The sequence below is a fragment of the Aspergillus piperis genome (assembly GCF_003184755.1).
Source record: "Aspergillus piperis CBS 112811 unplaced genomic scaffold BO85scaffold_22, whole genome shotgun sequence".
Taxonomy (NCBI): Eukaryota; Fungi; Ascomycota; class Eurotiomycetes; order Eurotiales; family Aspergillaceae; genus Aspergillus; species Aspergillus piperis.
The window spans coordinates 291501-307700 of NW_020291612.1; the positions used below are offsets into that span (position 1 = coordinate 291501).

The 16200-nt window shown below is 49.2% G+C and overlaps 6 protein-coding genes across 6 annotated transcripts; 5 read left to right on the forward strand and 1 right to left on the reverse strand.

Moving 5' to 3' along the window:
- Positions 1-91: 91 nt before the first annotated feature.
- On the forward strand, positions 92-2644 carry BO85DRAFT_503812 (uncharacterized protein). The gene is made up of 5 exons (XM_025664256.1): positions 92-227; positions 277-1264; positions 1394-1771; positions 1839-2080; positions 2147-2644. Exons 1-5 carry the CDS (start codon positions 113-115, stop codon positions 2530-2532), a joined length of 2109 nt encoding a protein of 702 aa, XP_025511652.1. The 5' UTR covers positions 92-112; the 3' UTR covers positions 2533-2644.
- Positions 2645-2736: 92 nt separating this feature from the next.
- Positions 2737-4722, forward strand: BO85DRAFT_452921 (MFS general substrate transporter). The gene is made up of 4 exons (XM_025660940.1): positions 2737-2857; positions 2932-3191; positions 3266-4137; positions 4224-4722. Exons 1-4 carry the CDS (start codon positions 2757-2759, stop codon positions 4548-4550), a joined length of 1560 nt encoding a protein of 519 aa, XP_025511653.1. The 5' UTR covers positions 2737-2756; the 3' UTR covers positions 4551-4722.
- A 1601-nt stretch (positions 4723-6323) lies between these two features.
- On the forward strand, positions 6324-6670 carry BO85DRAFT_452922 (uncharacterized protein). The gene has a single exon (XM_025660941.1). It carries the CDS (start codon positions 6423-6425, stop codon positions 6603-6605), a length of 183 nt encoding a protein of 60 aa, XP_025511654.1. The 5' UTR covers positions 6324-6422; the 3' UTR covers positions 6606-6670.
- Positions 6671-8962: 2292 nt separating this feature from the next.
- Positions 8963-10853, forward strand: BO85DRAFT_428911 (alpha/beta-hydrolase; the record flags this gene model as incomplete). The annotated part of the gene is made up of 4 exons (XM_025658230.1): positions 8963-9155; positions 9216-9501; positions 9576-9802; positions 9880-10853. The coding sequence occupies 4 exons, from the start codon at positions 8963-8965 to the stop codon at positions 10770-10772; spliced, it is 1599 nt and encodes a 532-aa protein (XP_025511655.1). The 3' UTR covers positions 10773-10853.
- A 297-nt stretch (positions 10854-11150) lies between these two features.
- On the forward strand, positions 11151-12823 carry BO85DRAFT_405297 (putative aminotransferase family protein (LolT)). Its single transcript, XM_025657295.1, has 3 exons — positions 11151-11278; positions 11354-11945; positions 12014-12823. Exons 1-3 carry the CDS (start codon positions 11188-11190, stop codon positions 12681-12683), a joined length of 1353 nt encoding a protein of 450 aa, XP_025511656.1. The 5' UTR covers positions 11151-11187; the 3' UTR covers positions 12684-12823.
- Positions 12796-14373, reverse strand: BO85DRAFT_452924 (kinesin family protein). Its single transcript, XM_025660942.1, has one exon. It carries the CDS (start codon positions 14230-14232, stop codon positions 12889-12891), a length of 1344 nt encoding a protein of 447 aa, XP_025511657.1. The 5' UTR covers positions 14233-14373; the 3' UTR covers positions 12796-12888.
- Between the last annotated feature and the right edge of the window lie 1827 nt (positions 14374-16200).

Below are 16200 nucleotides of genomic sequence, written 5' to 3' on the forward strand. Positions count from 1 at the left end.
GATGACGCAGGCAAACGCACTAAGAACTCCCGAATCGCGGAAAGAGAAGGCGCGGGCAGAAACCTTCCTTAATCACCTAACTTTCATATAACCTAACTGTTCCTCTACACTCATGGAGCCTCACACAACATCCCAAATCCACGCTCCTCGGAGGAAGCGGCTCAAGATTGCGACGGCATGCTTGCGCTGCCGTCGCCGGAAGGTAAAGTGCGACGGAGTTCGTCCAGGTACCAGTCCCTGTCCCTGACGATAGAGCTTGGTGCTCATCAACTACAGCGTGTGGTGCCTGTCGAAGAAGTCACGAAGAAGCAGACTGTATATATGAGAACGGAGCAGCTGTCAGAGAGCCTGGCCTTGCGAGATTTTCTGATGAATCTAGAGCCGCCCCGCGCGTCCCTAACGCTCCCATCCAACCCTTCCTGGAGGCAGCCAAGGACTATGCTTACCCTGGACTATGTTCGGGACTTGGAGCATCCACTGCCCCAGAAAGAACAATTCCCTCAGCTATTCATCCACTGCAGTTGAACAGATCTCCCAGCGAACCCCATGGGGAGGATTCTATGAATGGGATAATAGGCGACCCAGCCCGAACCCGTGAAGTTTATGGGAGCAGCAGTGCTAGCTCCTTCATCCAACAGATTCAGACTGCTATTAACTTCAAGCTTGGTATTGCCCACCAAATTACGGGTGAACTGAAAGCTATACCGAGAAGCCGATCCCCGTGCCCTCAAACCTCCCTTTCTAATTGCGAGGAACCGACTCTCTTTCTACTTCCTCCAAAAGGGCTGGCCGATGGCCTTATAGGGGCCTACTGGGACAACAACTGGGCACTGTACCCTGTAATCAATCGGCGTAAGATTGAAACTATTTACGACTCGCTCTGGACTTCTCCCACATCCGCGAATTATCCGCTCATTCCAATGAGCATTATTAACATTTGTTTCGCGATAGGCTGCCACTACTCAAATCTTCTCTCACCCAAAGATCGCATGGGCACGAGCGACGATTTTTATGGTCGCGCGAAACGTCTGTACCAGAAGACAGGGGATATTCCTTCGTATGAAAGAGTCACGTGTCTATTGCTGTTCGCCATATACCTGCAAAGTACGAAGCATGTCTTCCAATGCTGGATGACAGTCGGGAAAGCGATTCGAATGGCGCAAAGTCTTGGGGTCCATCTACCTGAGTCGACGATTTATCTCGAAAGCGTGAGAGATAGAGAGTACAAAAGGCGGATATGGCATTGCTGTGTATGGCTGGACAGGTAAGCAAGATGGGCTCCATCTCCCAGCTCGTACTCGCCGCTATAAGAGTGGCTTCAAACCTTGTTAGGACTGACACATCGCGCACATTTTCGTTCTCTATTACGATGGTACTGATTTGGGTGAAACAGGGTTCTCTCCTCTACACTGGGCCGACCGGGTATGATCCCCAAGTGGCTATTTAATTCAGTGCCACTACCGTCCATGATCGATGACGAATTCTTCGAGACACAAGATATTGGTTCTCCGATACGACCAGACGGGCAGCCTTGTATCATGGCTGGTGCTGTGAAGGCCATGGAGCTCTATCAGATTTTGGATGAGGTTCTTGTTGACCTTTATCTCAACCCCAATGATTCTGAAGACACCAAACGTAGACTCATCAGGATCCTTGAAATAGATAGCAAGTTGCAAATGTGGAACAGGGCTCTTCCAGAACATCTGCAACTTGGAGCTACTGCAACCCGTGACTTTCTGGTGGAGCGACAAGCAACAGTTCTGAGGGCACGGTTAGTCTGCCTATGTGACCAGATACAATATCGTCCATTCTCTGTTACGGTTCTAACATGAAGATAGCTTTTTGCACGCACGCATCCTCTTGTTCCGCCCGGCTCTTATATCCTATTGTGTTCGAGGTGGTTCAACATCTGGGACAGAACTATTTGATGCAAACAATTCCAGCCTTGCTGAAGCAATGCTCCCAGAATGTTCACGCATATGCTTCCGTGTTGCCCAGGAACTAATTGAGATTTATGATCGCCATCTTTCCCGCCAAAATGCCCTCGGGCCGCTGCCAAATTGGTGGTATTCTGTTCTGTGTAAGCAGTACAAAGGACAGTCTGTCGGCCCATGTTCCAGCACTAACTTCAATACCTCCCTAATAGACGTCTACAACGCCACTATGATGATTCTAGTAGAGCGCTTTCTCGAGGCAAAGGATGGCATTGTGAAAGATCCGAAAGCATATCAAGCATGGCATGCCGCTCTTCGCGTCTTGAAGTGCTACAGTATGGTTGGAGACTCAGCAAAGAGATGTGTCGCCTTGCTGGAGATTCTCTGCGAGAGATTTTCTCTAGACCAACCCGAACGATTCTCTCAACAGCAGCAGAATGAGATTAGTCAAGACTGGGATTCGCTCCTAGCCATGTCCAATCCATTCACTGCGAATGATGCGGGTATACCACCTTTTAGCTTTGATGATTTTATCTGGTCAGATGCGATGCCAGCCGAAGCCATGCTTACTGATGGCCCCATCGAGCCTCGAATGTGAATGATGCGCGGCATCCAATCGGAGCCGTGTCCGCGGCCTCGGACCGATTTTTCATTGGGTGTAGTGACTAAGATATCACCAATCAAGTAATGGTCCGTGTAGCAAGTGGGGCGCCTCGGAAGGTCTCTCGGGAATATGAGCTGGGGGCATATGGTCTCGAAGATATTTATACTCGAAGTTGAGCTCCCCTTTCGTCTGTCAAACAGCAAGCTTCAGCTGGAGTAATGGAGGCTTATTTTCAGTACCAGCGAATTCAACGTGCAGTCTCCCAAGAACTTACCAACCTTGAAAAAGCCCCCTCCTGCAATGGCGACCACAGCCAAAGGTAGGTGGACTGTATAGATACGACATCTGTCTAATGCAGTGTATCGACTGACGACTCACGAGTCATCTTTCTAGGTCCCTTAGCATTTCCGCTCAGCCGAGCGGAGCATCCGACGAGAACCCCAGCGGCGAGTCGATCATCTACGTTCACTGGTCTTCCGCCGACGATAAACTCAACCCCGCCAATTTCAGCATCGTACGGAAAGCTGTCCTGACTGCGTTTGTGTCTCTTATTGGAGTTTCTGTCACGGCTGCATCGGCGATTGATGCTGTGGGGCTATCCCAGTATGCCGCGGAATTTCGTACAACTGAGGTTGTTGGAGGTCTTACAACAGGTACAAGATTGTTTACTCGACCAGACTTCAAAAAGCAGAAAGAACATTTGTGCTAAGTCATAGTGTGTATACAGGGCTGTTCATGATTGGTCTCTCTTTCGGTTCTCTCGTTTCCGGTCCTTTTTCCGAAACATTCGGCCGCAACCTCGTCTACATTGTCACAATGGTGCTATACCTTCTTTTCATTATGGCATCGGCACTAGCTCCTAACGTTACTGCCCACCTGATCTTTCGATTCCTGGCTGGGCTGTTCGGTTCAACACCACTTACTTGCTCTGGCGGAACAGTGGCGGATTTGTGGAGTCCATTACAAAAGACTTATGCATTTCTAATATATGCGATCCCTGGATTCGGCGGGCCCGTAATAGGGCAGCTTATAGGGAGTTTTATTCCATCTACTCTTGGATGGCGGTGGCTCGAATGGATCATGCTTATCATGGGTGCGACAGTATTAGTTGCAGTTCTCCTTTTCCAACCTGAAACCTATGGAGACCTTCTTCTATATTGGAAGGCGAAGGCACTCCGGCAGCAAACAGGTAATTCTCGGTATCGAGCACCGATGGAAGTACGCGGCGAGCCACTAAGGCGACGGCTCTTGATTGCGTTATACAGACCTTTCGCATGGAGTAGGACAGAGCCAATTGTCTTGCTCATGGCTCTCTATCTCACAGTCGTCTACATCGTCCTCTTCACCTCACTCGAGGGATACAGATTTATTTTCGGCTCTACCTACGGGCTCTCGCAAGGTCTCACCAGCATTACCTGGGCCGCAATGTTCGTCGGAATCTCCTTAGTCTGTCTAATCGTACCGCTGGTCTACACATGGACCTCGAAAGAATTCCAGACGACAGGCCGCATCCGCCCCGAAGCAAGACTTTGGTACACCATGCTCGGCGGTGCCCCCGCCGTTCCTATTGCACTCTTCTGGATGGGCTGGACAAGCACTGTAAGTTTTTTTTTTTTTTTTTTTTTTTTTTGCAAAGCTTCTCACTCTCTAATTCCTACATACTAACACAGACACCAATTTAATAGTCATCCATATCCATCTGGTCCCCCTTGGCTGCCTCCGCTCTCCTCGGCTACGGAATGACTACCATCTTCGTCAGTGCATATCTCTACGTGATTGATTCTTATGGCATCTATTCCTCCTCCGCGCTAGGGTTCATGGCATTCACGCGATACCTTTTGTCGGGCGGGGTGATGGTCGCCGGCGGGACGATTTATGAGAATTGTGGCGTACCGTATACGTTGTCGTTCTTGGGGGCTGTTAGTGCGATTATGGCGGTTATCCCTTATTTGTTTTACTTTTATGGGCGGAGTATTCGGGCGAGGAGCCGCCATTGTGCTGTTAAGGACTAGAGGAGGTTATCTGAGCCTGGGGAAAATTCTGGCTTTGTTATGTTTCTGTCGTGGTTGGCAGAAGGTAGAATTTCCATGATCACTATATCATCCTAAATGAGGTTTCCACTACCACATACGACCACAGGGTGTGGAAAACAGGGCTTCCCGTCCGCTCAGCCGTACTTAAGCCACACGCCGGGAGGTTAGTAGTTGGGTGGGTGACCACCAGCGAATCCCTTCTGTTGTATGTTTTTGTCTTCTTTTTTTATGATTTTCATAACTTTTCTAGTCAGGCTGTTTCGTTCTAATGCTTTCCTTCTTGCCCAGAAATTCGAAGGATCGAACGTCTGAAGTAGGCCCGCCCGCTTCATTTTTCCGTGGCCCTATATTCTTGCACTCTTCGAATGAACGAACGTCAATATTACACCTACTTTCTGCTGCCATTTAGTAGCGATGATAGGTCCTATCAAGCATGTCGTGGTGGTGATGCTTCCACGTTAGTGTTTAGTAAAATCCAGTGCTCTCGCTGCTTTTGGGTCTGTCCCGCCAAAGTCCTCCACTTTGTGTAACCCACTGACCGGCGAAATCCGATGCCCATCATGAAGACACAATCTGTAGCATTCCATGGGCCTGAGGCCTACCGCCCCGATTTATCAACATGCCATTTCGTGGCATCATATCGTAATAGCCATGTTCGGCATCTCCGAGTCGGTCCTGCGATGCTGGTCAGTGAGTTTCCCGAGATATCACCATTTGCCCCACCCAGTGGATGCATCTAGATGCTACCTACCAACATACTTACTGAACAACTCACAATAATACCCGCACCAGACTTTTTACATTCCAATGGCGATCATCGTTGATGCAACAACATACTTCTCAAGAGAAGTAGTCCATCCTAGCATGTGTCTTTCGATGCGGCTAGTCTAGGCCAGATCCTCATCGGAGATTTTGTGTGAACGCGCAGACAGTCTCATATGACTGGCCAGTTACCCTTACATGTGAGGCCACCAAAGCACGTCCTTATTGTGCGGAGCGAGCACTATGTGTAGAGCGCGGCCCATATTCAAATCACGCCAATGCCCCCTGCTTTACTAGTACAGGGAAATCCTGTGGGATAGAGATGTCCCTGTACTATGCGCGGCAGGAATTGCAAGAGGTGCATAGAGAATCGAGAATATGGACAGCACGTAAATTCAACAAGGGGAAGAGACTAGTTGTGCTAACGGCCGAGTTGGAACAGTTGGATCTTGAAACTGAGACCCCAATATGATCTTGTGTCTACCGTGCAGGTGATTGATAAGATTATTTCCTGCCTCTGAGAAACACCTCTTATAACTTCCAGTCAACTTCCAGTCCTAGACGATCCGTTAACGAGCCGCTTGTCAATTTCTGGAATATCTCCATGCCTCATGATTAATCACCGGAAGGACATGCACCGGGTGATAGCCGATGCAGACAAGGCAGTCATCTTTCCTGGGGCGAGCTTGGCCCGTCAAAGTATAGTTGCCGGTTTTCATATGGCAAACGTTTTCGAAGAAGACTGAATTTGGAGAAATGGCCCACTTATTGGACATGCAATGCACTCACACTGCTGGCTAATGATTGACCCTTTCCTGGGACACGAAGTTTTGAAGCAAGACCTCCGTGCATTCGTACGCGCTATCAAGATATACTAGAGAGCTGATCAACCTTTTGGATGCCGGACCTGATTCATGACACCCAGGAATATCCATGCTACAATCATGCGGCTTTTTTTGGATCAAACAAAAATCTCTGAACCTGAAGGAGGAACTTCCGACCGTACACATGTGTCAGGTCCATTCATGATCCCTGACATCCGAAGACTGATTCCAGAGGCTACACAAAATCAGAATTATCATTGTCGATATGATCTACCAGAGCCCTCCAACCTGTTACGGACGCATACATGACACTCCCAACATACTAGAGGCCTTTCAATGGAGAATGCCCATCTCATACTGGCAGAAGCTTTGCAACCCAACACTTATATTCGAGGTTCATGACATAGTCGAAGCAGGAACACCAATTCATTGGGCCTATTCCTGTTAAGGATTGCATGAGCTATTGTTGCAAGAAGACTGGTACTGCAATAGTGGGCTATGTTTACGAGGCCGGATTCTGCATCTTACTGAGCGTCTAAAAAAATGCCTTTCGGAAAGCGTCTAATCGTACAGTAATGCCTTCCAAATACAGGCGCAAAGACTTATCATATTGTTGCTCCATAAATCATGCTAATAGGAACAGCCCTAGTGCTCATAGGAACGGAATGATGTCTGCCTATCAAAATTTAAAGCGTACCCAAGTCAAAACCTTGGTCTAGTTATCCGAGGATACTGGACCCGGCCAGCCAGTCAGGCCGAGAGATTTACTTATTTGATAAAGTAACCAATCTTCGTAGCCCCCTTATCAAACTACCAACTGATTGAACTAGCCTCGTCGGCTTGGATTCTGTGAAGCTATACACGTAGGTAAATCTGAAACATCCTTCAAGAAAACGCAACATTTCCCCAGAACAAACCAGGGAGCATGGACCGGAAAGCAAAGAGACGAAGTATGAAAATTTGATATGAATGCCTAAGGTGCCCAACCTTGACAGTTAGAACCTTTAAACTGGGCCACAGCCGAGTGCACCCCCCCCGCCCCCGAGTCGAGGTTAGAGTACGCGTGGCCTGCGTGGGGTGAAGTCCCGGAGGTTTACGGAGTTATGATGGAGTTAAGAAGTAGTAGTCAATGCTGATCTTGATGGTCATATGGTCGCCCATCTTGTATGTTCCACCCGATTGAAATGACTCCCTTTTCCATCACTATATTACTCCTAGTTCTTTGTACATACGCGACGATGGAATGCCGATTTCTATGTAGCTGGAACCACCTTACGCTGATAATTACAATGATTGGGATAATTAGAGCGAGAATGGAGAAGCGAGAAAATGAATGTAAGGAAAGACACTGTCGCGGCTTTACCTTTTACTGAACGAATTTTGATTAGATCTGGAACAAGTAAGAGTTGAGTGAGTGATCCTTGGTATGAAAAAAAAGGAAAGAACAAGACGTAAAAACGTTATTCTCCTGAACATAATCCGACCTTCTCTGGATAAGGGGTCGAGTTTCCCTTTTAGGCACCTCAAAAAGAACCCACTGTCAATCCTCCCAAGTCCTGTCAATTTCAAGCATTCAAGTTGGGTGCCGAGAACTCCCCGAGAAACCGAGATCGGAGGATGATATGATTGATATGATGCCTGATTGATATGATCGTTGACATCAACCCATCGGCTTGGTGTTTGCCGATGAGTTTGCCGTAGCAGAGGCTACGCTGCCGCCGATCGTCACATCAAATGCAGGAACCATGTACGGGTTGAGTCAGTCGCCCTCATAATTGGCTTGACGTTGAGGGAGGTTTTACGCGTATTATCTAAGCGGGCGAAAAACCCCCGAGGGACCGGGACTACTAAATTTCCGCTTCTTGTCTGGGGAAAGCGCGTCGATTTTGCACCGCATTGGCACAGGGTCCAGTGGGGAATCTAGGGTTACGATCACGACTCGGCCTCGAATGAGAAATGACGAATTCGGCTCCATCCGCTGCGTGCTGATTACAAACACAGGACTAATGACCCTGAAAAGATCCACCAAGGATTTAACTCTCAGGCAACTACATTTGTCTGTGACCAAAACCCAGTTTCATGCAAGCATATCTTCAGATTGCACACGGCAAACAGATTTTGAACAGGAGAATTGGAGAGAGACTAAATGAAGAGTGACCTAGAATCCTTCTCCATGCTATATCCTCAATTGGTAAGGAAAGTTTAGAACTGGGGAGTTCATGCCAGAAAGTTGAGTAAGGAATCGCTGATGGGCTCAATGATCCGCGGCTATTGACCGGCTTGCATGTCTTGGCGCTACAAAGAGAAAACCATTTGCAATCGTTGGTTGACCAAACTCGGTTCAGATCGGCATCGTCTTCGACCAGCTAGACTATATGGCGGGGACTGACCAAATTGTCTAAGCCACTTTCTTGCCAAGCGAGTGTCTTCGACTTTCTTTTTTCTGCAAACGCGTCTGGCTAGTTAATAATTACTAGACTGACTGATTGCTCGGTTCCATGCCACAAGGGATCGGGAAGCCGAAAAGTGCGCTATTGCACCCAATCTGTAAAGAAGCTGTACGATGCAGAATAGACCCATCTTTAGCCTTGGTTGCTCCAATCATGACATGGAAACTATCGGAAAATATAATCTGAGTTCAATGGATCTGTTTCGTCGCTAGAATATCGGAGTAAATGGGCCCAACCCCTAGCCATCGGGTTCGACGGAGGAATTCTTCTTGTTGGGTACAAGATTGACCTGATCCCCTTGGCCGTTAGACATCTTCTTCTTCTGTCAGATCCTGTTGACTGACTTTAATCCAGAATGAAGTTTTTAGCTTCACCTGCGGTCACGGTTGCTGCCGCACTTCTGTTGATCAACGGCGCAGAAGGAACTCAATCTGAACGAAGCCGGGCTGTCGCTCATTTTTCTAAACGTCATCCAACATATCGTGCTGCCACCAGGGCTCATTCTAGCAATACTTCTGACTATCGCTTCTTTAATAATAGGACTAAATGTATGCGTTAAACTGGCCTTGAACTTTATTCGTGACTGACATATGGTAACCCCTGGATAGCCCACTTGGTGGAAAGCTTACCTGATGTGCACTTCGATCTGGGGGAGATGTACTCAGGGTCGATCCCTATCGATGATAGCAACAATGGTTCTCGATCTTTGTTTTATATCTTCCAACCTAAGATAGGCGAACCATCGGACGATCTTACTGTTTACCTCAATGGAGGGCCAGGCTGTTCTTCCGAACAAGGCTTCTTCCAGGAAAATGGAAGGTTCACGTGGCAGCCTGGTACCTATGCACCCGTCATTAACGAATATTCTTGGGTTAACCTGACGAACATGCTATGGTACGCTACTACCCAATAATAGCAATTGGACGCATTCAGCCCGTACTTTGTGTGACTAACTTGAGGTGATTAAGGGTTGACCAACCAGTCGGAACCGGATATTCTGTAGGCAATGTTACAGCCACCAACGAAGACGAGATTGCCGCCGAATTTCTCAACTTCTTCAGAAAGTTTCAAGACCTATACGGGATAAAGAACTTTCGCATATTCATAACCGGTGAGAGCTACGCCGGTCGATATGTTCCCTACATCTCGTCGGCAATGCTGGATAAGAACGACACCACCCGTTTTAACCTGAGCGGTACGAGCCCCTCCTACTCATAATCATTAGCACCGTAAGCTTAGTCGACTGATCCTGACTCTTCAACGCCCCTCTAGGAGCCCTCCTCTATGATGCCTGCATCGGCCAATGGGACTACATCCAAGCCGAGCTCCCTGCCTACCCCTTCGTCAAGCAGCACGCTTCACTCTTCAACTTTAACCAGTCCTATATGAACGAGCTCGAAACCACCTACGAAGAATGCGGCTACAAAGCATACTTCGATGAGTACTTTGCCTTCCCTCCAAGCGGCATTCAACCTCCCAAATACATGAATTACTCCGAGTGCGACATTTATAACATGATCTACTACGAAGCCTACAATCCCAACCCATGCTTCAACCCATATCGTGTCATTGATGAATGTCCACTTCTCTGGGACGTGCTTGGCTGGCCGACGGACCTAGCATACGAACCTGCGCCGTCTACCTACTTCAACCGCGCGGATGTGAAAAAGGCTCTGCACGCCCCACTGGACGTGGAATGGGAGCTCTGCAGCACTGACCTCGTCTTTGCTGGAGGTGATTCCGACCCCGGTCCGGAGCAGCAAGGGGACGACTCACCCAACCCCACCGAGGGGGTTCTCCCGCGTGTTATTGAGGCGACAAACCGTGTGCTCATTGCAAATGGCGACTGGGACTATCTGATCATTACGAACGGCACCCTCCTCGCCATCCAGAACATGACCTGGAACGGCCAGCTGGGTTTCCAGTCTGCACCTGCCACACCGATCGATATTAAGATGCCGGATCTCCAGTGGAACGAGATCTTTGAGGGCCAGGAGGGATACGGAGGGTTGGACGGGCCGCAGGGAGTTATGGGCGTACAACACTATGAGCGCGGGTTGATGTGGGCGGAGACTTACCAATCAGGGCATAAGCAGCCGCAGGATCAGGGCCGTGTGTCGTATCGCCACCTGCAGTGGTTGCTGGGTCAAGTTGAGACTTTGTAGTCTCCCACTTCGGAATAATTGAGTTCAGCTTTATTTGATTATGTCTGAGCTTCCCCGGACATGGGTCTCCGCTATATGATGATACAATTATTTTCAAAAGTTGGATGGGCCATCCGCCTGTCATTCCTTTCCAGTGTCTTCTCCCTACCTACCGCCTACCTTTAGCAGTTATAAGGCGTGTCTGTCAGTAAAAATATGGCATGGCGCTAGAAGCTAGAGAATTGCGTTTGGTATCTGCATCAGAATACTGGCATTAGGCTTTCGAGCTAATAGTGGTTACTGCCCCGAGTGCGGTAGAGATACTGCCGCAGTCGTTTTGCCGAGGCCGACCAGCATCTCCGCAACTTGAGTCATCGCAAGGAATCATCTAAATAGTACCTAATTTTTACTATCAACCAATCCACACAACACGAAAATGGCTTCTAGTGATGCATCTATCGTTCCATTTGGGGCAACGATGCGTGAGCAATTTCTCTTCGACCCTAAGTTCCTAAATCTGAACCACGGTAAGAACGCCTGCTATCGAACTTACCGAGCGTTGTAGTACCAAATATTGACACAACCACGCCGATAAACTCCAGGCTCATTTGGAACGTATCCTGCCGCAGTTCGCACTGCCCTACACCACTTCCAGGATCAAGTTGAGGCGCGTCCAGATCCATTCATCCGCTACACCACCCCCAAAGAACTAGATGTCTCTCGGGAGGCGGTCGCCAAGCTACTGAATGTCCCCAGAAACGAATGTGTCTTCGTCAAGAATGCAACTACGGGGGTGAACACCGTCCTCCACAACCTGCCTTTCAAGTCAGATGATGTCATTATCTACTTTGAAACCGTCTACGGCGCTCTCGAAAAGGGCATTGTATCTTTCATCGAATCTAGAGCCGCTCAGATTCGTAAAGTTCGATATGAAATGCCGATTAGTCACGAGGACCTGGTGGAGCGCTTTCTCCAGGTTGTTCGGGAAGCGCGGAGCGAGGGATTGAATGTGAAGCTTGCCCTCTTTGATGTCGTGACTAGCTTGCCGGCTGTGCGGTTCCCTTTTGAAAAACTCACTGAGGTTTGTCGAGAAGAGGGCATCCTGAGTTTGATTGATGGCGCGCACGGCATTGGTCAGCTGCCGTTGGATCTCGCAGCGCTACAGCCGGACTTCTTCACGAGTAATTGTCATAAGTAAGTTTCTGCTGAATTTCGTTTTCGGTAACTTTCCAGCAGTGGGCTCATATGTCAACCCTCGATAGATGGCTATTTGTCCCCCGGAGTTGCTGTGTGCTCTATGTTCCGAAACGCAACCAACATCTGATTCGAACCACCATTCCCACCTCCTGGGGCTTCATCCCGTCCGAAGACTCTCCTGCGACGGCGCCTTCTGTCATGAAGAGTGACGATTCTTCAAAGAGTGCATTTGAGAGTCTTTTCGAATTTGTCGCTACCAATGATGATACGCCCTATTTCTGTGTTCCAGCCGCCTTGGAATTTCGCAAGACGGTCTGTGGTGGCGAAGCCCGTATCTACGAATACCTGGAAAGATTGGTAAATGAGGCTGCTGATATCGTTGCTGCGACGCTTGGAACGGACGTTATGGAGGAAAGAGCTCTACAGCCGGGGAAGCAGAGCAATCTCAGGCGATGTGCTATGGCCACTATCCGGTTACCGTTCACTTTCAGGGAGGATTTGGCAGCTTCTGATTCTTCTGCTACGCTTTTGAAAGCCGATGAGGCTGTGGCAGCGGTCAGGTGGTTCCAAACCACTCTGGTGGAGGAGCATGGGACATTCGTGCCCCTTGTTGAGCACGGGGGCTGGCTGTGGGTGAGAATTTCTGCCCAGGTTTATCTTGAGCGGAAGGACTTCAAGTGGTTGGCTGAAGTCCTCAAAGTGCTGTGCCAGCGATACAGGACTAGAGGATGTTAGCGAATACAAATGAGGCGTGGGAGAAAGTAGGCCATTGAGCTTTCGGTAGCAGCTTTACATAGATCCGGAAGCGTTTGTATTTCCAGCCATATTCCTAACTGTGGAAGTGCAGTACACCATACGAGGGACTAAATTTATATATACCGATCTACGTAATCATGTAAGCTATCAAGTAGATGGATGCAACCGCCTTTCCGCTTAGACTCTAACGAACTCCAGCCATTCCAATCAGATTGCCATATTTCAGCGTATCAATCGTTGCGTTATACTGCTCTGACGAGGGCGAAGCGGTCAGGATCATCGCCGAAACTCCATCATCGCCGCCCGTGACAAAGTGTTCGCGCAGGACCATCGTCAGCGGCGATGACCGGAACGGAATCCGGGCCTGCTTCCGGGCCATAGCCCGAATGACTTCTTTCAAGGAAAGAAGATCAGTGTTGATCTGTCTGCTCTCCTGCTGCTCCTGAGGCGTCTGTTTTGTCCGCATGGTGAACACGGAACCCTTGTCATGACAGTACTCTGAGCCGGCCAGATCCACAAATACCATCTTTCCACCCAGGCAGGCATGGGGACATGACTCTTTCACTTCTAGAACATACTCTTCCGCCTTCTGGACCCGCAATTCATATTCTGCTTTCTTTGCCTCGGCCTCATCTATCGCTGTCTGATTGAGTTGATAATCCGGATTCGGGACATACTTGCCATCCGGTGTCTGGATAATGGCCTTCATATTCTCCTCGATGTAGATATCTGTTGCGAGTTTCCCGACCGGTACCAGCTCGGATTGGCGCTCAACGACGGCATCCCGCGCATCCAGTAGTTCTCTCGTAACAATCTCAACTTCAAACACAGCGTGTGTCCGGGAACTCTGATCATGAATCGTCGATGTGCCTGTCGCCCTGCTCTGGATGCCCGCCAACAGCTGAGCATGGAACTCCTCGAAAGTAAAGCATGGCTTGGTGACGATGGGACGCACGCGGACTTTCCCATCGGCGAGGGTTTCCGTCTCGCCGCGGACGTGGGTCTTCCCGTCAGCGCCTTCGCGGATATGGCACTTGCATCGGTTGTTGAGCAAGTCAAAGGCAATGTTTTTCCGTAGCTCGTACATGCGGAGGCCTAGGAGAAGTGTCTCATTCTCCTTAGTATTCTCATTCAGTTGGTATAGATGCTCGTAGAGCGCTTTTGCAGCTGACAAACAGAGTCCGAACTCGTCTGGCCGCTCGAAATCATACCCGATGATGGTGTGGGATTTCCCACTGCCCGAGTGTCCGTAGGCGAAGAAGTTGCAGTTTTGCCCGCTTAAAACCCGGGGAAGAGTCGGTGCGACGACATGTTCAAAGACAGTTCGATTAGAGTCGTCTGCGTTGAATATCTCGGTAAAAGCTGAGTCGCTTTTCCAGGGGCGAGAGAGTTTCTGGGATGGTGGTGGTGTTAGTGCGATCGTGGTGTTTTGCCCGGGATTGGAGGCCTGTGTTCGGGCGATTTCAGGGGCAGCCGCTTCCGATGGCAGCGGAGGGCGCCAGCGAGTGAAGACTTTAATGGACGGCATTCTCAGATCTTCGCTATTGGTCAGAAGGAATCTTAATGCTGGGTTGAAAGTGCCTTGAAGCTCCGATGGAAGTAGTCTAGCTGGTACCAGCCAGATTACTCATCAATCTGACTCGAAACTGGCCGGCTATACGGGGCTTTTGACTGGCTCTCCCAGACGGCGGGTCAGTGCGCAGAATCCACATCTACACCAGTCCGTTGTGCTCATGACAAGGGGTAACAACTCATCCTCTCTTCTTTCTCGACCATGAAACGATAGTCATACCTCGAGCTGGCAATAGATCTCTGCCACGTTCATCGCTTACGCGTTATAAATACAAATAGATTTAAGGTTCATGCACTAGTCCCTTCAGTCGTTCAGTCACTGGCGTACATCTAATATCACGTTTCTCTTGATAGACGTTTGTTTTGCTGCTCGAGCAGCATCAGCTGCATCTGAAGATCTTGCGGTGCATGATCGTCACGCGTCAATTCTGGAGCAGTGAGTGATCCTCCAATCTCATCCTTGATTTTCCTCCTCTTTTGTGAGCCAGCGGCACTCTGTTCATCGCTGACAGTCGAAGAGCACTGATCCTGACAATGGCGAACGACACAATTGTAGAACTTCCGCCACGAGTGAACGAATGTATAGCAAATTAGACAGAAACGAGGATGGGGCTCTTCTCGTCGGGATTGGTGGATTTCCTGAGAGGTTGTCCGCCTTCCATGTTTCGTCATATAATGATGATGAACTCGGTCAAGTCTATTGAAATTAGGGTTGCGTGCAATAGCATCAGGGCAATGAGGTTCCGTGCAATAATAATAAAACTGGACAGCGTGAGCCAATTGTATATGTCCTAGGATGGTTTCTCTGCTTGTATACAAGCGATTTTTCTCAGGACACAACAGGCAATACCATTTAGAGTGGAGGGAGGGCACAGTCTGAGGCGAGGCGATTTCCGGCGACAGTGGCCGTTTTTGACTGTCACCATTTGCTGGAGTAATCCCGGCACTCTCCAAACTCGGCTCCCCAACTTGTTGCTTCTGCTGGTCTTGACCTCGAACTTCATGGCCATCCGACCATGTCGTGCTTGGGGTGTGGGCACGGGAACCTGGATTCCGAGGTTCGTTGTTCTGAATATCACCCTGCTTCACAGCAGCTCCACCGGTAGCACCAAGGACGTGTGGGTGTCTATGAGAAATTCTGCTCACAAGGAGTTGGACTACTGTCTTATGACCGTAATAGGATGCCCAGTCGAGCGGGGTTCGACTTGTTTGATCGAGTGAGGATACTTCAACTCCTTTTTGCAATAGGAGCTTGACCACTCTCTCGTGACCATTATCTGCCGCCCACGATAAAGGAGTCCGCCCAATCTCGTCTTTGGAGTCTGGATCAACAGAGTGTACTAGCAGAATCTGTACCACTGCCTCGCAGCCGTTGTAGGCCGCCCACGAAAGAGGGGTTCGACCATCCACATCCTTGGAGTCTGGATCAACACCACCTTCCAGCAAAAAATGCACAATTGTTATATGACCTTTGAAGGCGGCCCATGATAGAGGCGTTCGATCATCTGCGTCTCTAGAATCTAGATCTGAACCAATCTCCACTAGGAGCTTCACCACTCCCACAAAACCATTCGAGGCGGCTAATGATAGTGGAGTACGGCCGAAGGTATCTCTCGAGCCTGGGTCAAGACCTTTTTCAACCAGAAGTTTGACCACTTGCTCATGGCCATTGCATGCTGCCCACGCTAGTGGGGTTCGACCATCATTGTCTCCTGAATCTGACTTGATACTTCTCTCCAGCAGGTGTTGAGCTACTCCCACGTACCCATTAAAGGCTGCCCATGTCAATGGGAGTCGACCAAACGAGTCGATAGCTTCCGACTGTTTCCCCTGCTGAATCATGTACAGCACCACATTTTCTAGCCCAAAGTATGATGCAAGATGGAGTCCTGTAAACAAATTGGGAACATGTTGGCTATAATTC

What these genes read in the sequence shown, in the direction of transcription:
- BO85DRAFT_503812 (XM_025664256.1), top strand. Translation starts at nt 113, where the DNA reads ATGGAGCCTCACACAACATCCCAAATCCACGCTCCTCGGAGGAAGCGG. An exon ending in TGCTGTGTATGGCTGGACAG is followed by an intron (nt 1,265 to 1,393) that starts GTAAGCAAGATG and finishes TGGGTGAAACAG; the next exon opens with GGTTCTCTCCTCTACACTGG. An exon ending in TTGGTGGTATTCTGTTCTGT is followed by an intron (nt 2,081 to 2,146) that starts GTAAGCAGTACA and finishes CCTCCCTAATAG; the next exon opens with ACGTCTACAACGCCACTATG.
- BO85DRAFT_452921 (XM_025660940.1), top strand. Translation starts at nt 2,757, where the DNA reads ATGGAGGCTTATTTTCAGTACCAGCGAATTCAACGTGCAGTCTCCCAA. An exon ending in AATGGCGACCACAGCCAAAG is followed by an intron (nt 2,858 to 2,931) that starts GTAGGTGGACTG and finishes TCATCTTTCTAG; the next exon opens with GTCCCTTAGCATTTCCGCTC. An exon ending in GGATGGGCTGGACAAGCACT is followed by an intron (nt 4,138 to 4,223) that starts GTAAGTTTTTTT and finishes CCAATTTAATAG; the next exon opens with TCATCCATATCCATCTGGTC.
- BO85DRAFT_452922 (XM_025660941.1), top strand. Translation starts at nt 6,423, where the DNA reads ATGATCTACCAGAGCCCTCCAACCTGTTACGGACGCATACATGACACT.
- BO85DRAFT_405297 (XM_025657295.1), top strand. Translation starts at nt 11,188, where the DNA reads ATGGCTTCTAGTGATGCATCTATCGTTCCATTTGGGGCAACGATGCGT. An exon ending in GTTCCTAAATCTGAACCACG is followed by an intron (nt 11,279 to 11,353) that starts GTAAGAACGCCT and finishes GATAAACTCCAG; the next exon opens with GCTCATTTGGAACGTATCCT. An exon ending in TTCACGAGTAATTGTCATAA is followed by an intron (nt 11,946 to 12,013) that starts GTAAGTTTCTGC and finishes AACCCTCGATAG; the next exon opens with ATGGCTATTTGTCCCCCGGA.
- BO85DRAFT_452924 (XM_025660942.1), bottom strand. Translation starts at nt 14,232, where the DNA reads ATGCCGTCCATTAAAGTCTTCACTCGCTGGCGCCCTCCGCTGCCATCG.